Source organism: Octopus sinensis, linkage group LG3 (assembly GCF_006345805.1).
Source record: "Octopus sinensis linkage group LG3, ASM634580v1, whole genome shotgun sequence".
NCBI lineage: Eukaryota > Metazoa > Mollusca > Cephalopoda > Octopoda > Octopodidae > Octopus > Octopus sinensis.
Window position 1 is genome coordinate 144,413,203 of NC_042999.1, and position 17,636 is coordinate 144,430,838.

The following is a 17,636-nucleotide window of genomic DNA, read 5'->3' on the forward strand; positions in this document are numbered from 1 at the left end:
TAAGTGATCAGCACTTCTTTATGCAACTTCCGAAAGTATAATTACTAGAATAGGCTGGGAAATATTCAAAGAACTTTTACCTATGTTGGTAACCAAAGATATCTCTCCAAGTGAAAGAAAGATTGTATGATGCCTGTGTACAAACAACAATGCTACATAGTAGTGAGACATGGGTCCTAAATATAGAGGACACATGAAGATTAGAGAGGAATGAAGCTAGTATGCGCCATTGGATATGTAATGTCAGTGTACATGTACAACAGAACAATGTATTGAGAGAAAAGGTAGGCATAAGAGGAATTAGGCACAGTGTGCAAGGGAGATGCTGCACTGGTTCAGTTATGTGATATGTATGGATGAGGACAGTTGCATAAAGAAGTGTTGATCACTTAAAGAGAATGGAACTTGTGGAAGAGGGAAACCCAGAAAGATATGGGATGAAATATTGAAGGCCAATTTCAAAACACTGAGCCTTGCAAAGGAGATGACAAAGACCAAGATATCTAGATATCTAGCTTGAGAATGCCCATCCTCCACTACAGAATTAATATCCTAAAACCAACTTGGTAAATGCTTGTAATTGTGGAGCACTGCCAAACCTCTATTCTCACTGCTCTTCTAAACTCACCCAACATCTCATTCCCTAACACTCATCATTCCTCTATCTCAGGTATTATTTGGCTATCATAATCACTTGAGAGCAAAATAGGCACAAACTACATCCCCTCCCTTTCACTTTCCTTCCCCCACTTCAGAATTACTTCCATTCTTCATTAACTTCATCCAGCCATGCTCTCTCCTCTCTGCTATGCACTATCCTTAATACCTCTTTTAGCTACAATCACTCTCAATGCCCTCACATATCTAACATGACCCCTCCTCTTGAGCCATTCCTATATCTCTCAATTACATTCACTTCTATCCCATCTAACCATCTCTCCACACATTCTTATGACCTTTTCCCTTCTCTCCACACATTCTTATGACCTTTTCCCTTCTCTCCCCACTGTCCAATCACCCAGTCCAATCTTCTGTATCACTTCAGCTATATTCATCCCCACCACAACTGTACTTCGAGGGTGTATCCTGATACATAACCACTGCCATTTCTTTCACTCACTCCCACAACAACAACAACAAAACACCCATCTTTATCCCTCTATTATTCTTTTAACCTCCCATGAACTGGCACAAAGCCACATCCCTCAGTACTAATTCCCCAAGAAAAGAGGACTTTGTCTTGAAATTTATTTGGTAACCTCTGCCAATGACAGTGTCACAAAAATAGCAACCAGGGCACTCTTTTAAGTGGTTGGCATAGAAACCATGCCAAAACAAACAACATAGCTTGACACAGCCCTCCAGCTTGCCAGCTCTGGTCAAACCCTCCAACCCATGCTAGTATGGAAAACATGACATCTCAACTTAACAGATATATTTACCAAAATTACATAAAAATATATTGAAATACTAAAGAGTAAATTTATTCAATAAAATCACCACTGGCTTCAACCAAGGCCTCCAGATGACTTCAGAATCTCCTGCAACCCTTGTTTAAGTTGGTGAATGGTGCCATAATCCTTGCCTTCAGTTCATCTTTGGTGTTAGAAGGAATTTTGTTGGTCTCTTGCTCAACTGCACCCCTCACATAATAATCAAGAGGGTTGCAGCCAGGGGAATCAAGAGGCCAGATTTAAGAATGATGTGGTTGCAGAAATTGCCTGACAGCCATGACTGGGTTCTCCTGCTTGTGTAGCATGGTGCAGTGTCCTGTTGCCAGACATAGAGTCTTCCAACAGCCACCCTCTTGACCCAGGACAGCACCTACCTCCTCCAGACACTTGATGTAGGCCTCCATGTCGAGTCTGAGGCCATATGGGAAGATGAATGGAGGCATAACATCACCATCACTAGTGATCACTCCAAACACCATGATGTTGACTGGATGTTTGACTTTTATCACTCTTGATACGTATCCTCAGATTGACACCCAGACACTCTGAAATTCTCATATTGGTGCTTCTAGCACGAATGCCAAGCAGTACAGCATATCATTTCTAAGTTTTTCTGGCAGAGTGAATTGTGTCATGGTGCTGTTTTTCTCAGACAGTGCTCAACTGATCCTACTATATTGTGCAGTGAACAAAATCAAAATAAACAGTGCACATGCATGAAATTAGAAATATAAAATGGCGACAATTTACCCATCACACCCACTATATATATATATATATATATATATATATATATATATATATATATATATATATATATATATACAGAGAGAGAGAGAGAGAGAGGGGGAGAGAGAAACAGACAGATAGATATATAAGGAGAGTGGAATAGTCATTACCCATAAGCTAGAGTTTCACTTGTTGCTCTGATGTTTCAAGTTACTGAATTCTGAACCATTAATTAAATTTTTTTTATTAGTAGAAATAAGTAAATGGAACCCAGTCAGTTCAAACAATACAGACCCCAGTTATTTAATCAGCCAAACTTCCTTTTTACTAAGTATTTCACAGATACCTGTACCTTTAATGCAATTCAAAGATAGAATCAACTGAAATCACACAGAAATAATAATTTGTGATTGTATTCATGATAATGAGTCAACATTACAATGTGACAAGACTGGTCCTTTCAATTATAGGTACATTCTATCTGATGGACTTTCACTTACTCTCTTATCAATTTAGTTCATAAGATGCCACTCAATACAATAGTATTCAGGGTATCATGATTGCAGAATGATAACCACTTGAACATGCTTGCATCCAATAATTTATGGGTAAACAAGTGGGTAGATAAATAGGCAGCTATTTTTGTATCAGCTTTTCATTCAACCATTAAATACATGACTATCTCAGGATTTTCAATATTTCTTTATTAGTTCTTTATATTTGATTTGGAACAACAATGTTCTTAAAACCATGGTCTGAGACTTCAAGAGTTTCATAACCTCATTTTCAAATGAAGCTGCTGCAATAGCATGTAGTCTGCACAGTGACTAAGTTACAAAGGGTGTCAGTACATCATTTTACATTTCTCTACACTACATTAACTGAAAATGAATACCAGTTGAATGTTATTGCAGCCCTCTCTCCTCCCAGCTGCTATATCCTCGGTATTTTATTGCATCCAGGGTAGCAGAGCTGAGAGGGTGTCTATATATGATTGTGGCTACATACGTACCTAAAACAATTTAGCAAAATTTTGGTACAAGCTATCAAGTCATACTTGCTTACAAGTGACAGCCAAGTACTCTGTGTGTGTGTGTGTATAAAACCATGTCCATTTTTTCCTCCATGTTTGCAAGGGATGATTGGAACTTATCAGGACCAGAACACTTTCTGTCACCAGCCCTCACTTGTTTCCAAGCAAAGTAATATTTCCTCATGGCTAGGACATGTTTTCATACAATACTGGAAATACTCATTTACACTGTCATGTGATGTCAAGTCAAGGAGACACAAACATACACATACACAAACACACAGAAGCATGTGTGATTGAGAAAATTTCTTTGCAACCATATAGCTTCAAGCATGAATCTGTAGTGCAGTGGCTTGGAAAAGTGAACTGACCAATGACTTCAAGTGAAATTGATAGGCAGAAACGGTGCAAAAACTTGTCCTATATATTATGCACACACTCATGCACACATACATAAATGTGTGTTTGCATGTTTCTTAATATATATATATATATATATATATATATATACTAAGTAATTAAGGGTTTAGCAACGAATTGCCTCACCAACACACCGAATTTAGAAATAGCAGTCAAAGAGATATAGCTATTCCTTCTACTAAAAGGGGGATCTCAGTAAAAACACAGCACTTGAAAAGCAAACACAGACAGGTAAGAAAGAAAGAATGAAATGACGGCAATCTATCATACAATTTTAAGTTACCTACGGACGTACGTTTCGAAATCAAGTTTTAGGAAAGCATAAGAATTAGAAAGCCGATGAGAAAAGAAGTTTGGGTAAGGTAGAATTTTCTAATTCTTATGCTTTCCTAAAACTTGATTTCGAAACGTACGTCCGTAGGTAACTTAAAATTGTATGATAAATTGCCGTCATTTCATTCTTTCTTTCTTACCTGTCTGTGTTTGCTTTTCAAGTGCTGTGTTTTTACTGAGATCCCCCTTTTAGTAGAAGGAATAGCTATATCTCTTTGACTGCTATTTCTAAATTCGGTGTGTTGGTGAGGCAATTCGTTGCTAAACCCTTAATTACTTAGTATTACTTAAATTTTCCTCGAATGGGGCTTTTACATGCCGAAATCTACTTGGTGTAATTGATAATTATTCCAAATTAATTAATTTCACCCTTTATTGTTACTGATAACCATATTTTATCCCAGTAAATGACCACAGCATTTTGTCTTGGCTACACGCGGGTGGAAGGGGGCTGGTGACACAAACTTTCATTCACACTTTGAATTTCATGGTACTGGTCATGCTTTGGCTCGCTCTGACACTGAGTTGAGATAATGCCTTCTAATATACAATTATTCATAATTGTAGTATCCTGCGCCGATGAGAAAAGAAGTTTGGGTAAGGTATATATATATATATATATATATATATATATATTATATATATATATATATACTAAGTAATTAAGGGTTTAGCAACGAATTGCCTCACCAACACACCGAATTTAGAAATAGCAGTCAAAGAGATATAGCTATTCCTTCTACTAAAAGGGGGATCTCAGTAAAAACACAGCACTTGAAAAGCAAACACAGACAGGTAAGAAAGAAAGAATGAAATGACGGCAATCTATCATACAATTTTAAGTTACCTACGGACGTACGTTTCGAAATCAAGTTTTAGGAAAGCATAAGAATTAGAAGCCGATGAGAAAAGAAGTTTGGGTAAGGTAGAATTTTCTAATTCTTATGCTTTCCTAAAACTTGATTTCGAAACGTACGTCCGTAGGTAACTTAAAATTGTATGATAATTGCCGTCATTTCATTCTTTCTTTCTTACCTGTCTGTGTTTGCTTTTCAAGTGCTGTGTTTTTACTGAGATCCCCTTTTAGTAGAAGGAATAGCTATATCTCTTTGACTGCTATTCTAAATTCGGTGTGTTGGTGAGGCAATTCGTTGCTAAACCCTTAATTACTTAGTATTACTTAAATTTTCCTCGAATGGGGCTTTTACATGCCGAAATCTACTTGGTGTAATTGATAATTATTCCAAATTAATTAATTTCACCCTTTATTGTTACTGATAACCATATTTTATCCCAGTAAATGACCACAGCATTTTGTCTTGGCTACACGCGGGTGGAAGGGGGCTGGTGACACAAACTTTCATTCACACTTTGAATTTCATGGTACGGTCATGCTTTGGCTCGCTCTGACACTGAGTTGAGATAATGCCTTCTAATATACAATTATTCATAATTGTAGTACCCTGCGCCGATGAGAAAAGAAGTTTGGGTAAGGTATATATATATATATAATATATATATATATATATATATATATATTGTGTGTTTGTCTGTTTCTTAATATATATATGTGTGTGTGTGTGTGTGTGGAGGCGCAATGGCCCAGTGGTTAGGGCACCAGACTCGCGGTCGTAGGATCGCAGTTTCGATTCCCAGACCAGGCGTTGTGAGTGTTTATTGAGCAAAAACACCTAAAAGCTCCACGAGGCTCTGGCAGGGGGTGGTGGCGATCCCTGCTGTACTCTTTCGCCGCAATTTTCACTCACTCTTTCTTCTGTTGGCCTGCTCACTTAGCCAGCGGGGTGGCGTCATTTGAAGGCTAAAACAATGCGAAGCGCATTGTGACCAGCGATGTGTAGCAACATCTGATAGCCTGGTCGGTCATGTGACATGATATACATATATATATATATATATATATATATACACACACATTTTCTTATCCCGCATATTTGTGTTCGATGCCAAAGTAAAGATTCAGTTTCATTACCAGTGGTAATATATATATATATATATATAGATATAGATATAAAAGGCTAAGATCCAGGGGTCTAAGTTTAGGAAGTTTGTAAGCTTCAAGCAGTCCATGGTAGGTGTAGAGAACAAAAAGTGAACAATGCACGATAAGGAACAATAATTTACTGGCACTGAAAGTTACACATTTTTTCCCATACTGAAATTACGAGGAAATTTGATAAGCTGATAGTTTCTTTATAAATCACAGTTAGCCACTAGAGTTATTACAAATGCAAATAAAAATCCAAATTGAGGGAATAGACAGAGTAAAATGCACGCTATATATGTTATGATCTTAGCTAGCTGATCTTCTGTTATAACAGTTACTAAACGATAGGTGCTCAACTTGGTTAATCATCAGGCCCTTCATTTAATTATGGTAACTTCAACCTGATAATTGGTTAAACACCCCTTGTTGAGTAATTATTACATCAGAGGATCAGTTGGCTAAGATACATATGTAGCCTGCATTTTACCCGTTCCACTCCCTCATTTTGGATGTACATACACACACACATTTACATATATGGCTATGTTGTATTTTAACAGTGGGAATAAAAAATTGTCAATGACTGAATATGTACTGGGAAGCCTCGGCACCATCGTTCTAATTACCAAAAATAGCAACTAAATGTCACTTAAATCACACTCTTCTGTCTCTAAAGTGGAAAAAAAGTAAGGACGTATACGACAACCTCCACCGTGTCCTTACTTTTTTTATAAGGCAGAATGTTATTCGGCGAAGATTTTGCTGTTATTTCTGGCAAATAGCGGTTGCGAAGAAGCTACATCATTTAATCGGAAGCTGTTAATTTTTGTCATACATTGAAAATAATTGAAAATGACAGAATAGTCACGCTTGGAACGCCTTTAATTATAGGTCTGGTGACCCAACAAGCATTGCTCTGTATATCTTTTCTGTCATTAGCTCGAAATAGAAAAAAGGTTAGGTTTGACATTAGTATGGATGTGCATTGGGATTTATAAACAAATTTACGTACGTACAATATAAAAGGATACCTGACAGGCATCGATATGTACAGGGTTACAAAATCTTTCTATGTAAATACATAAAAAAATCAAGCTCTATATAAACCGGAACAGCGAACCGGTTTTTATTGCTATCAGAAATTCGTTTATATCGGTTTAGTATCACTTTAGAAAGCAATGGACATCACAATTCTTCAGAAGCATATTTCCAAGTGTTTATGCCTTCGTTAGAAGCAACTAGTGTGCGTACGTGTAGGTGTCTATAACCTCGTTTAAGGTCGAAATAAAATCAAGTGTCGATATATTTATTTCAAATATCGATTATACGTGATACAACAATAACAGCAGCACCAGCGGTGAATAATTAATTCTTTTCACTATGCACAAACACTACCAAAGACTAGTTTCTCTTGAAAGACGATAGATTTTCTACTCATTTCTTTCCAAAGTATAACAGAATTGGAATTCGGTCCCTGTAGTTAGTGTAACTCAATAATCACAATACAGATTTCACAGAATAAACACAAGGTCTCGAGTATACAAGACACAAGAAACGAGTCTGTGGGGCGCTCATGCCTTTTGTCAAGGACATTAACAGCAAAAAAAAGTGAAGTGAAAGAGTTACCAGCAAGAATCGAAACTAGGTCGCAGATTTTCTCGCCGCGAGCTTGACACTAGCAGTTGTAGGCGAGTTTCCTAAGACGGTTTGGCAGAGTGTTTCGACCGCTGGTAATGAAACTGAATTTTTTGTTGGCATCGAACACAAATATGCAGGATAAGAAAATAGTCAATACTGAATCAACCTCCACACAAGCCTGGTACTAATTTTATCGATCCCGAGGAATGAAAGAAAGAGTTGACTCCACCACTAGGGCGATAAAAAGGAGAGATACAGTATTGACTGAAGAAAGAAATACTGTCAGCGAACATAAATAAGATTTTAAGCGTTAATCACAACATATAGAATAGAATTATTAATGATTTGCACAGAGAGGGTGGGGTCGAAGTTAGTCATTCGAAGAGGACCAGGGTACACTAAAACATGGATCGCTTCAGCTCTTGGTAAAACCGTCACCTCCTACCAGCGATCAGGCTGAAACCATTCAGCTAGACCACATTATTCCTACCATTGTTACGGCCTCTTGTGTTTATGAAATTACTGTAACATCATGACTTCTTCTTAGAGTTGATATTGAAGTTAGATTTTTAAGATTCGTTGGCGACAAAATTACAAGCCCTTCGAACCCTTTTAGTTTTGGCCACCATAACCTCTTTCGCTGTAGCCGTCATGCAGAAAAAGAAAAAAAAACTTAAGTGCCAACACATCCTTGCCATAATAATAATAATATAGATGAGTATCTGGGCACAAGGCTAGAAGAGACAAATAGAGTTGATTGAATCGTTTCTAATATATTACAGGTGAGTATTTTATCGACCCTAAGAGATAAGTCGTTCCTGTTGTGATTTAACCACCCAGCACAGAAGGACAAGACTAAAAACTGCAAAGTATCAGATCCAATAGTTTTTTTATAGCCTAAGATATCCTCCCAGATATTATTTTTGGACACAAGGCTACAGTAGACAGAAATGAGACTATGTGACATTGATACCTTCCTTGGTTGTATTAACGATGTAAGTGAAATTGACTACAAGCTGGAGTGGAAACTGGGTCGCGAACTTAACTCACAGGAGTTTACCTTTTAAGTTAGTCTACGGCTCTTACCAGAACTACAAAATAATAACAAGTGTCAATGAGGGGCTATGGTAGTGAAGAAGGAAAAAAGAATATAAATTGGTCTTACCTTCTGCAATGACGTCTTCCACAGTGACAACATATCTACCCAAGGAGAAGACTTTGCCGACATGACCGGCTGGTTGGGTGGAAAAAAACTTTTTCATTCTAGAATTAGATCTGTGGCGTTGTTGGCTGAGAGAAGAGACAGTTTCGTCGGTAGAGTTGGTGTAATAGTGATGGTAATGTTGATGATGCTGTTACACAGTCCATCAGACATGGGAAGTTGTGGTAGTAATGTTGATGTTACGTCCATCAGAAAAAGGAGGATATGATGATAATTGTGATTGAATGTGTGAAATGTAGAAAGAAATCCGATACATCTATTTCAAGACACGGTCAACAAAACAGAAAAAACGAAAACGAGATGGGGAAAGAGGAAGAGAAGATTAACACGTAAAATCGTGGTGGTGATATTGTTGTCGTTGTTCTTGAGGTTGTGAGGAGGAAGAGAGAGAAAAATACACACAAACCGGGGGGAGAGAGATAACATGTACTGGTTGTGATATCTATTCAAATGGTTGTCAGTGCTATAAAGAGAGAGGGACAAGTAGAGAGCAAAGATAGAGTAACACGCAGAGAGATGGTTGCTATTGCGGTAGAGAGAGATGGAAAGAGGTTAGATCTTCGGGGAAATGTTCTTTACAAAAAGAAGTTATCCTAAAGTCTCTCCCCACTAAAATAAAGGGGGTGACGAAAAAGTGAAAACAAATTAATATGTACGTTAGGGGCCGTGTTGTTGTGATGGTGGAGAGTATTAGTGATAATAGTTCTGGTGTTGTGGTTGCAGTTAGTACGATTGACGTGGTGTTGGTGTGGACAGCAGTGACAACAAAGTAAAATAGGCGGAGGTGGTAGAGGATTAGAAAGAGAAGCATTGATTCTTGTCTCTCCAGACATCACTTCTAAACAGGTCTTTTAGGTCATCAAACCAACACCCACCCCCACGAAAAGAACCATTATGATCCTAGTCTTGTCTGTTTATATATGTCTATGGGTCTGAGTGTGTGCCTACGTTTTGCAAGTGAGTGTATCTGTTACTGAGTCTGCGTGCGCCAGTATCTATGTACTAAGTATAGGTAAAAGTAGTAGGTGTATTATACCGAGTATTAACTGGAGATCGTTCCCTCCCTCTTACTCTCTTTTTCGCCAACACTCACACATACACACTTCCTCCCACTAATGCTCGTTATATATATATATATTCTTTACAATCCGTAAAACCTCGCGTCAATGTCGAAGTCAAACCATAAATTCCAGCAACTAGAACCACTGCTACTGTCTTTCCAAAGACATTTCCTGTTGCTTCGCCTATAGTCACTTCCGTTTGGCGCAATATTACAGATTCTGTTGATACTTACAACACTAACGCACTCACATTTCATAATTTTTTTTTTTTTTTTTTTTATAGATTGCTTTCTCTTCGGTTTTCGTAATATAAATGTTACTTTGGTTTCTTTTGCTTGTTGTGTTTTTTTTCTTTAAAATAATGTGTTGTTGTCTCTCTCTTGTTTGTTTTTCTCTTGTCACGCTGTTATTTCAAGACGATGTTGCCAATCATGATTATCACCCAATGACTGCTGGCTGCTTGGTTTTAAAGCATTGTAGCCATGTTTGTAGGCAAGCTAGCAACGTTAAAAGCGAACGACAACTATATAAGACGACAGTAGGAGAAAATTATAAGGACTCGTATGATAAAATAACCCGACCTACTATAAAACGTCGATGTTTTCCCAACTCTTTCCTCGTGTATCCGTCCCCTAATAGCTCGGCCGGATGGTAAATGGGTGGGTGGTCAGCTCTAGCTCAAAGCCTCACTTCAAATCTCACTAGGTTGAGATTTTAGAAAATAGAAAAAAAATATTTATTACATACATATTTTTTACCAATATATTCTATACTCTTTCTACTTGTTAAATAAAATATGGAGAGAAAATAGCACCATTTTTCTCTCTCTACTTCCTGTATCTCCTCGCCGAGCCGTAACTGACCGAGTTAGTGTCAGACGAGATGTCAACACCGGGAGTTGAAGCATCAAGCATGGCCGAGAATAACGAAGAAAAAACTATTCCTTTAGAACAAAATAATTCCGAAAATCAAAGGTATCCTCATATTTTCTTCTGTTTTTTTCATAACCAACAATGTTTGATTGATTTATTGAACATTGCATCGAAAAAAGTATTCAAAACTAAAACAACTGTTATATGTATATATACATTGATTAGTTTGTTTGGGTTGCCGCCACTTGCTTGGCTGGTCAGTTTTTGAAATTGTAGAGCGGATCCATCAGTAAAATCTTCCTATATATTTAGTCGATTGTTTCTTCTTTAGCTCTATCATTTTCATTTATACTCACTCATTTTAGTTTTTCGATTCAATGTTTATAACATATTTTGTGTTTGAATTTCAGTTCAGTTTTTTTTTTCTTTTGGTTTGTTTACGAAACATACAGTTTATTACTACTATTATTTCGAACTCTTCATGTTTTAGAAGCTGAATTAATACCTTTGATTAATTTGTTATAAAGGGAAAGAAAGTTGTGGCATTCATGCGTTTCTGAATAATCAGTGCATCGTCGATGAAACAGTTCTAAATATTATTTAAAACAAGGATTGTACGCTTTCTTGGAGAAACTTAACCGCACAACGGAGCCGGTCACATTACTAATACATATTCTACTTGAAGCTAAGTTGGATTAGTTAATGTTAAGGAATGACTAATTTGACTCGGGGATACCAACTAAACAAAATATAATTTGGAGAACAAATAATTACAATTGTTAACTTTTTTCTCGTGAATTTGGATGATCGTGAAGTTTTCCTTTCAAAGTTGCGAGAGTGTTCAAAGGCTCGAAATACGAAATTTGCAAATGTTTAATGATCAAACGTTTGCTAACACATATAAACAACTTGTTTTCCGGAACGAACATAGTGGTTAGGTCTGCTAGAAATAACAGCAGAATGTTGGATCCAGACACACTGAACAAAGGACTTATGCGTGAGAAAGCTGAATTAAAGAAACTATAATGTTAGTAAACTGTCAAAATAAGTGCCGGGATAATATTTACTTGTCACCTTTTAAAGTATTGGCGGCATAATTTAAAGAGAAACTGAAACCGGTTCTCGTACTTGACTCGCAGTAACTTTATCTCGGTATCGAATTGCTCGACAAAATCTTAGATATGCCATCTCCAAAATTACCAATATACTTCGACTGTTAGACCAGAAATACTCTCCTGCCACCCGATAAATTGAATGCCGTTAGCGATGACCTACAGAAGTTCAGGCTGGACATCAACCACATTGATCACACCAATTCGGAAGGGCTTTGCTAAGGTTATTATGGATTGTCGTTGTTATCTTTCTCTTGTTGCCAATCATGATTATCATCCAATGACTGCTGGCTGTCATGGAATCAGTGTCTACAATTAAAAGGTTGTAAAAGAAAATGTATCTACCAAACTTAGTCGAAGAAAGAATACAGCTCCATTACTATCTCAGATGGGTCCAGAAAAATAGTAGGGAATTCTATACAATGTACCTAATGTAAACTATGTATGCATGAGAGATGCAATGGGATCACAGGTTTAATGACATAGAATGTTGCAGTTGAACGAGTGATAGCAGTATTAGTACTATGAGTTCAAAGCTTTTGTTACCAAGGTAACCTAATCAACAGTGGAAGTGTATGTTCCAAAAGCATAGTAACCAAGAGTTAGACCCGGGTGTAAAACGTTAAGAGAGTTATCACTGTAAGAAAGTGATTCTCTTGTAAAAAGCAGATCGTCAGGTGTTTGTGCACAAAGTATGATGTTTCCTGGTAGTGAAATGTGCATTGAATGCAAAAGATGTATAAAAGCTAGAAAGTAATGAACCAAACATATTTTAGGGTACATAAATATTGGGATAAAAACAGAGAAAACCTAGAATAAGAAGAATCAAATGCACTGTACAAAAGAAATACTGCAGGACATGATGTTTTTGGTGGATGATAGTGAGTGAATAAATACCAAGCAGTTCACTAGAAGAAACACATTTAAGAGGAAGACATGGAAAGAAGTGAAGGCTGATATCATGATGATGAACCTCACTTAGACAATGACAAGTAGCAAGACATGGTGCTAGAAAAGACCTCTCAAACTCAAACAAGCATGCTAAAAAATCATCATTTAGCATCCATTGTCCATACTGACATGAGTTGGACAGTTTGACCAGGGCTGGTAAGCTAAGGGACTCCAGTTTGATTTGGCATGGTTTCTATAATTAGATGCCCTTCCTAACGCCAACCACTCCAAGAGTCATGGGTGCTTTTATGCACCACCGGTATGGGTACCAGTTGCATGGCACCAGTATCTGCCACGACTATGATTTCACTTGGATTGATGGGTCTTCTCAAGCACAGCATAATGCCAAAGGTCTAAGTCATCTATCATTGCTTCCATGAGGCCCAACACTTGAAAGGTGTTTTTACATGCCACTAGCACTGGTGCCAGTTATGCAACACCAGCATTGGCCACGATGCAGGTCTTCTCAAGCACAGCATATCGCCAAAGGTCTCCATCACTAGTCAGTATCTCCATGAAGCCCAGAGTTTGAAGATCATGCTTCACCACCTCATCCCATGTCTTCCTGAGTCTACCTCTTTCACAGGTTCCCTCCACAGTTAGAGGTCAGCACTTCTTTACACATCTGTCCTCATCCTTATGCATCACATGATCATACCAGTGCAGTCATCTCTCTTGCACATCACATCTGATGTCTCTTACGCCCAACTTTTCTCATAAAATGCTTGTACTCTGTCATACATGCACACTGACATTGTATATCCAGCGAAGCATGCTGGTTCCATTTCTTTCAAGCCTACACATAACCTCAGCTGTCAGAGCCCATGTTTGCTGTGTAGCATAGCTGTTTGCACACAGGCATCATACAGACTACCTTTAACTCTGAGGGAGAGGCCCTTTGTTGCCAACAGAAGTAGGAGTTTACTGAACTTTTACCAGCCTATTCTTATTCTCACAGCTTTGCTCTTGGAGCACCCACCTCCGCTACTAACTTGGTCACCTAAATAATGGAAGCTATCTAATACCTCGCTTACCCCCCTGGTAAAAACAAGATGTAAAATAATGATAAGTAAATTAGTTTTTCATACCCATCTTTATATGTGTGTGTGTGTGTGTCGTTTTTTGGACCAATGGGTATATGTCCGGTAGTGTGTGGAGTAAAGCACATTCAGTTTGGGCTACCTGGTGTCATCCACAATTGAGGTGTATATCTGCTGGATCTACATCAAGAATTCCACAGTGTTAGTTGAGGTAATGATAACTGAAGGAGACGGAAGATAGATTTACTGCTAAATCTGTCCGCCATCTCCTTCATCAATTATTATTATTATCATCATCATCATCATCATTCATTTAGCGTCCGTTTTCCATGCTAGCATGGGTTGGACGGTTCAACTGGGGTCTGGGGAGCCCGAAGGCTGCACCAGGCCAGTCATATATTCATATAGTTATCATCATCATCAATTATTGTCCATGCTGGCATGGATTGGACTGTTTGACCAGAGCTGGGAAGCTGCACCAGACTCCAGTCTGATTTGGCATGGTTTCTACTGTTGGATGCTCTTCCTAACACCAACCACTTTACAGAGTGTGCTAGGTACTTTTACATGGCACCACCAGAAGGATCAATCTTAACACTTCTGCTGCAGGGTACAGGTCATCATGAGTACAGCCAGGTACTAGGTATCTTGGTCATCTCATTTGAAAGGCTCAGCTTCCTGAGGTCACTATTCTTCATCCTATGTCTTCTGGGTCTCCCACTTCCAAGTGTTCCATCAACTTTGAGAGATCATAACTTCTTTATGGAGCTGTCAGCAACCAATTCCTCTTGTGCCTAACTTCTCTCTTAGAACACTGGTACTCTGTCAAACATGTACACTTACATTACACATCCAGCAAGCATACTAGCCTCAGTTCTTTCTAATCTTCACATGTCCTCTGGCCTGTGCTGGTGGCACGTAAAAAGCACCCACTACACTCATGGAGTGGTTGGCGTTAGGAAGGGCATCCAGCTGTAGAAACATTGCCAGATCAGATTGGAGCCTAGTGCAGCCACTAGCTTTCCGGACCTCAGTTAAACCGTCCAATCCATGCCAGCATGGAAAACAGATGTTAAACGTTGATAATGAGCATTACAGGTGCTGAAATGAGAGATTATAAGTATGAATGATAGGGAGAAGAGAATGGGGAAGGTAAGGACAGGTAAAGTGATAAGGATATTGCAATAAGGCCTAGTGAATAGTGGAGGTAGCAAAGTGATGGGGATGGTGGTATCTGTGGTGTGTGTACATGCATGCATGCATGCACTTTCACATACACACATACATCTCTTTGAAGAACATCTCTCTTTAGACACGTGTTCACAACACACTCAATTCGTTGATGTGTGGAGATTTTGAGACACCTCACTGTTTCAACCTGGCTGTGTCTCTTCAGTCAAACCTACCCCTCAGGTCAATGAACCGAAACAAGAGTGATGGCTCTTGTTTATAGAAATCAGTGAACATTTTTCTGGTACATGCTGCTGTCTTCCAAACTGATATCTTATCACATGCATACAGAACAGTGGTAGGCACATGAGGATTTGTCATCAGTTTGGCAGGTATATATCAACAAATGATTAATTTGCTGATTTCTATAAACAAGAGCCACCACTCTTGTTTAGATTCATTGATCTGTGGATAGCTTAGATAGAAGAGAGACTCAGCCAGGTCAAAACACCACGGTGTCACAAAGTTCCCTTACATCAGTGGATCAATAGTCTTTGGAGAACATCTCTTCCGGAGGGGAAAAGATGTTCTCCAAAGACAAAATACAACAGCAATTAGTAGTCATATTCAGGTCTGTGAGAACATATTAAGAATGAATAAGTTTGTCAATATCACTCTTATGTGTACACATAATTTATTGATTTCAAACTTTTGTCTTGTTATCAAAATGATAGACATCAACATGGCTTGGGCTAGTGCTTGTTGTTTTCATGTATCAGTAATTCACATCACCAGTCAGCAGATGTAAACCAACCAACACAGGTGCTATGTTATAGATTGCCAGAATAGAACTGAAGAATGACTACTCACACAAAAAAATATATTGCATTCTCTGAAACTATTAGAGTCACTGTTGTGGTTGGGGGTTTTATATTATTTCCCCTCACACATTGTCATCTTGTTGTCATAGTTATTATATTTACTATTTACCCTTTATGTCATTTTTATATAACCAACCACCACAAACTGAAGAAGCTACTCAGCATGCTCCATGGAGCAGCCAGTATTCCCCAACAAACTTCTCTTCATCTTTAAGAAATAGAGCATATGTTTTAAAGCCTAAGTTTTGACAATAAGCGCCACAATAAATTTGAGCTGGTCACTGCTAAAATATGAATAGAATGATCATTTCAAAGTAAACCACTAGATATTTTACAGCTGCATACCCGTAGTGTTTCATCTGTGAGTTTACCACTAGGTATTTGATCAATTAACTCTATTATACATGTACTCAGAGTTAAACCAGTCTACTAAATAACACTAAACCATTTTATTCAAGTTGCATTCATTTGGTTTACACTAAAGCAACAATCTAACTTTTAATTACTTAATATGTATATCTGCATCTCTATCTAGCAGTGGAGTGAACCACAGAGGTTGAAGAACTAGTGTTTTAGTATGGTGCCATAATTTATTTTATTTATTTATTTACTTATTACAGCTTGCAAATTTCTTTTCACTTTTTATAACCCTGCCTTGCATCCATTACAGTTCCAAAACTGGTGATTCTTCGGAAGAAACTGTTGCTGAAGTTGCATCCAGTAAGAAAGAAGAGAGTGAAAAGAAAGAGGAAACACCCAAAGAATCTGAAAATCAGGAAGATATGGAGGTCGAGAGTAAATCATTAGACAAAAACAGTGAGAACAACAACAATAAGAAAGACACTGAATCATCAGAACAGCCACAGCTACCAACCACACCACCACCTCCACCTCCAAATGAAACTGAAACACCACCTCCACCACCACCTGATGACTCCCCATCCATGGAAACTGAAGTAGATAATGCGCCCGACACACCAGCTACCATCCCTGCCACACCAGTGGCTGCAGATATGGTTGACCTTTCAGAAATGGAGACTGACATGAACACAGCCTCAAAATCAAACGATACTGATGAAACAACATCCCAAACAGGTAATGGTCTTCAAGGGAAAAATGAGGTTGTTGATGTTTGGTAGTTTTGTTTTTTTAGAGCATTTTGTTCATCTATATATATAAAACTCAACTTGTGTGTCTGTGTGTTTAACTTCCCGGCACATCTCCTCCTAGTCAACAAATCATAGAACCACCAAAAATGGGTCACTTAAAGTTTAGGCGAATGAAAATTGAACTGTGCTATTTCTGTTCCGAAATTCATCTCGCAAGTGCAAAAATCGATAATGTGTTTGTTTAGGCCTTATCCCATGCATTGAATAGTGAACTTTACTCAGTCAACTGTTTGGCGTGAACTGTGTTCACCACGCATGCAAGCATGCGTAAATTGCATGAAAAATAAAAAATCAAGATATAAAAACCAATTCGGCAAAGAAATGAATATTCGGAGGGTATATTCGTATTAATCATTTGGACTTTGTGAACACATACCAATTGTTTTCATAACATTTTTAACGCTTTGAATTAAATGTGACCATTTTGCATTGAGTCTGCAGTTTGAATCACTTTAACCAAATTTTAGCAGGCCAGATTTTTGATCATCATGATACATCGCCAGCGACTCCCTGAAATCCCCGTTGAGAAATCTATTTTATATATAA

General features: G+C 38.0%; 2 protein-coding genes across 8 annotated transcripts in view; one reads left to right on the forward strand and one right to left on the reverse strand.

Moving 5' to 3' along the window:
• The window catches only part of LOC115209693 (BMP-2-inducible protein kinase), a 157,668-nt gene extending 147,109 nt beyond the window's left edge, over positions 1 to 10,559 (reverse strand). For 3 of the 5 annotated variants that reach the window (XM_036501452.1, XM_029778179.2, XM_029778176.2), the window contains exon 1: positions 8,778 to 10,558. In XM_036501452.1, the coding sequence (XP_036357345.1) occupies positions 8,778 to 8,874 (97 nt within the window). In that variant the 5' untranslated portion in view covers positions 8,875 to 10,558. Of the gene's footprint in view, positions 1 to 8,777 lie in introns of all 5 variants that reach the window. The other 2 variants (XM_029778177.2, XM_029778178.2) reach the window with 2 other exon arrangements.
• Positions 10,560 to 10,644: 85 nt separating this feature from the next.
• LOC115209695 (set1/Ash2 histone methyltransferase complex subunit ASH2) overlaps positions 10,645 to 17,636 on the forward strand; it is a 172,675-nt gene continuing 165,683 nt past the window's right edge. The window contains exons 1-2 of one of the 3 annotated variants that reach the window (XM_036501453.1): positions 10,645 to 10,869; positions 16,592 to 17,016. In XM_036501453.1, the coding sequence (XP_036357346.1) occupies positions 10,778 to 10,869; positions 16,592 to 17,016 (517 nt within the window). In that variant the 5' untranslated portion in view covers positions 10,645 to 10,777. Of the gene's footprint in view, positions 10,870 to 11,292; positions 12,103 to 16,591; positions 17,017 to 17,636 lie in introns of those variants that run through there. The other 2 variants (XM_029778180.2, XM_029778181.2) reach the window with 2 other exon arrangements.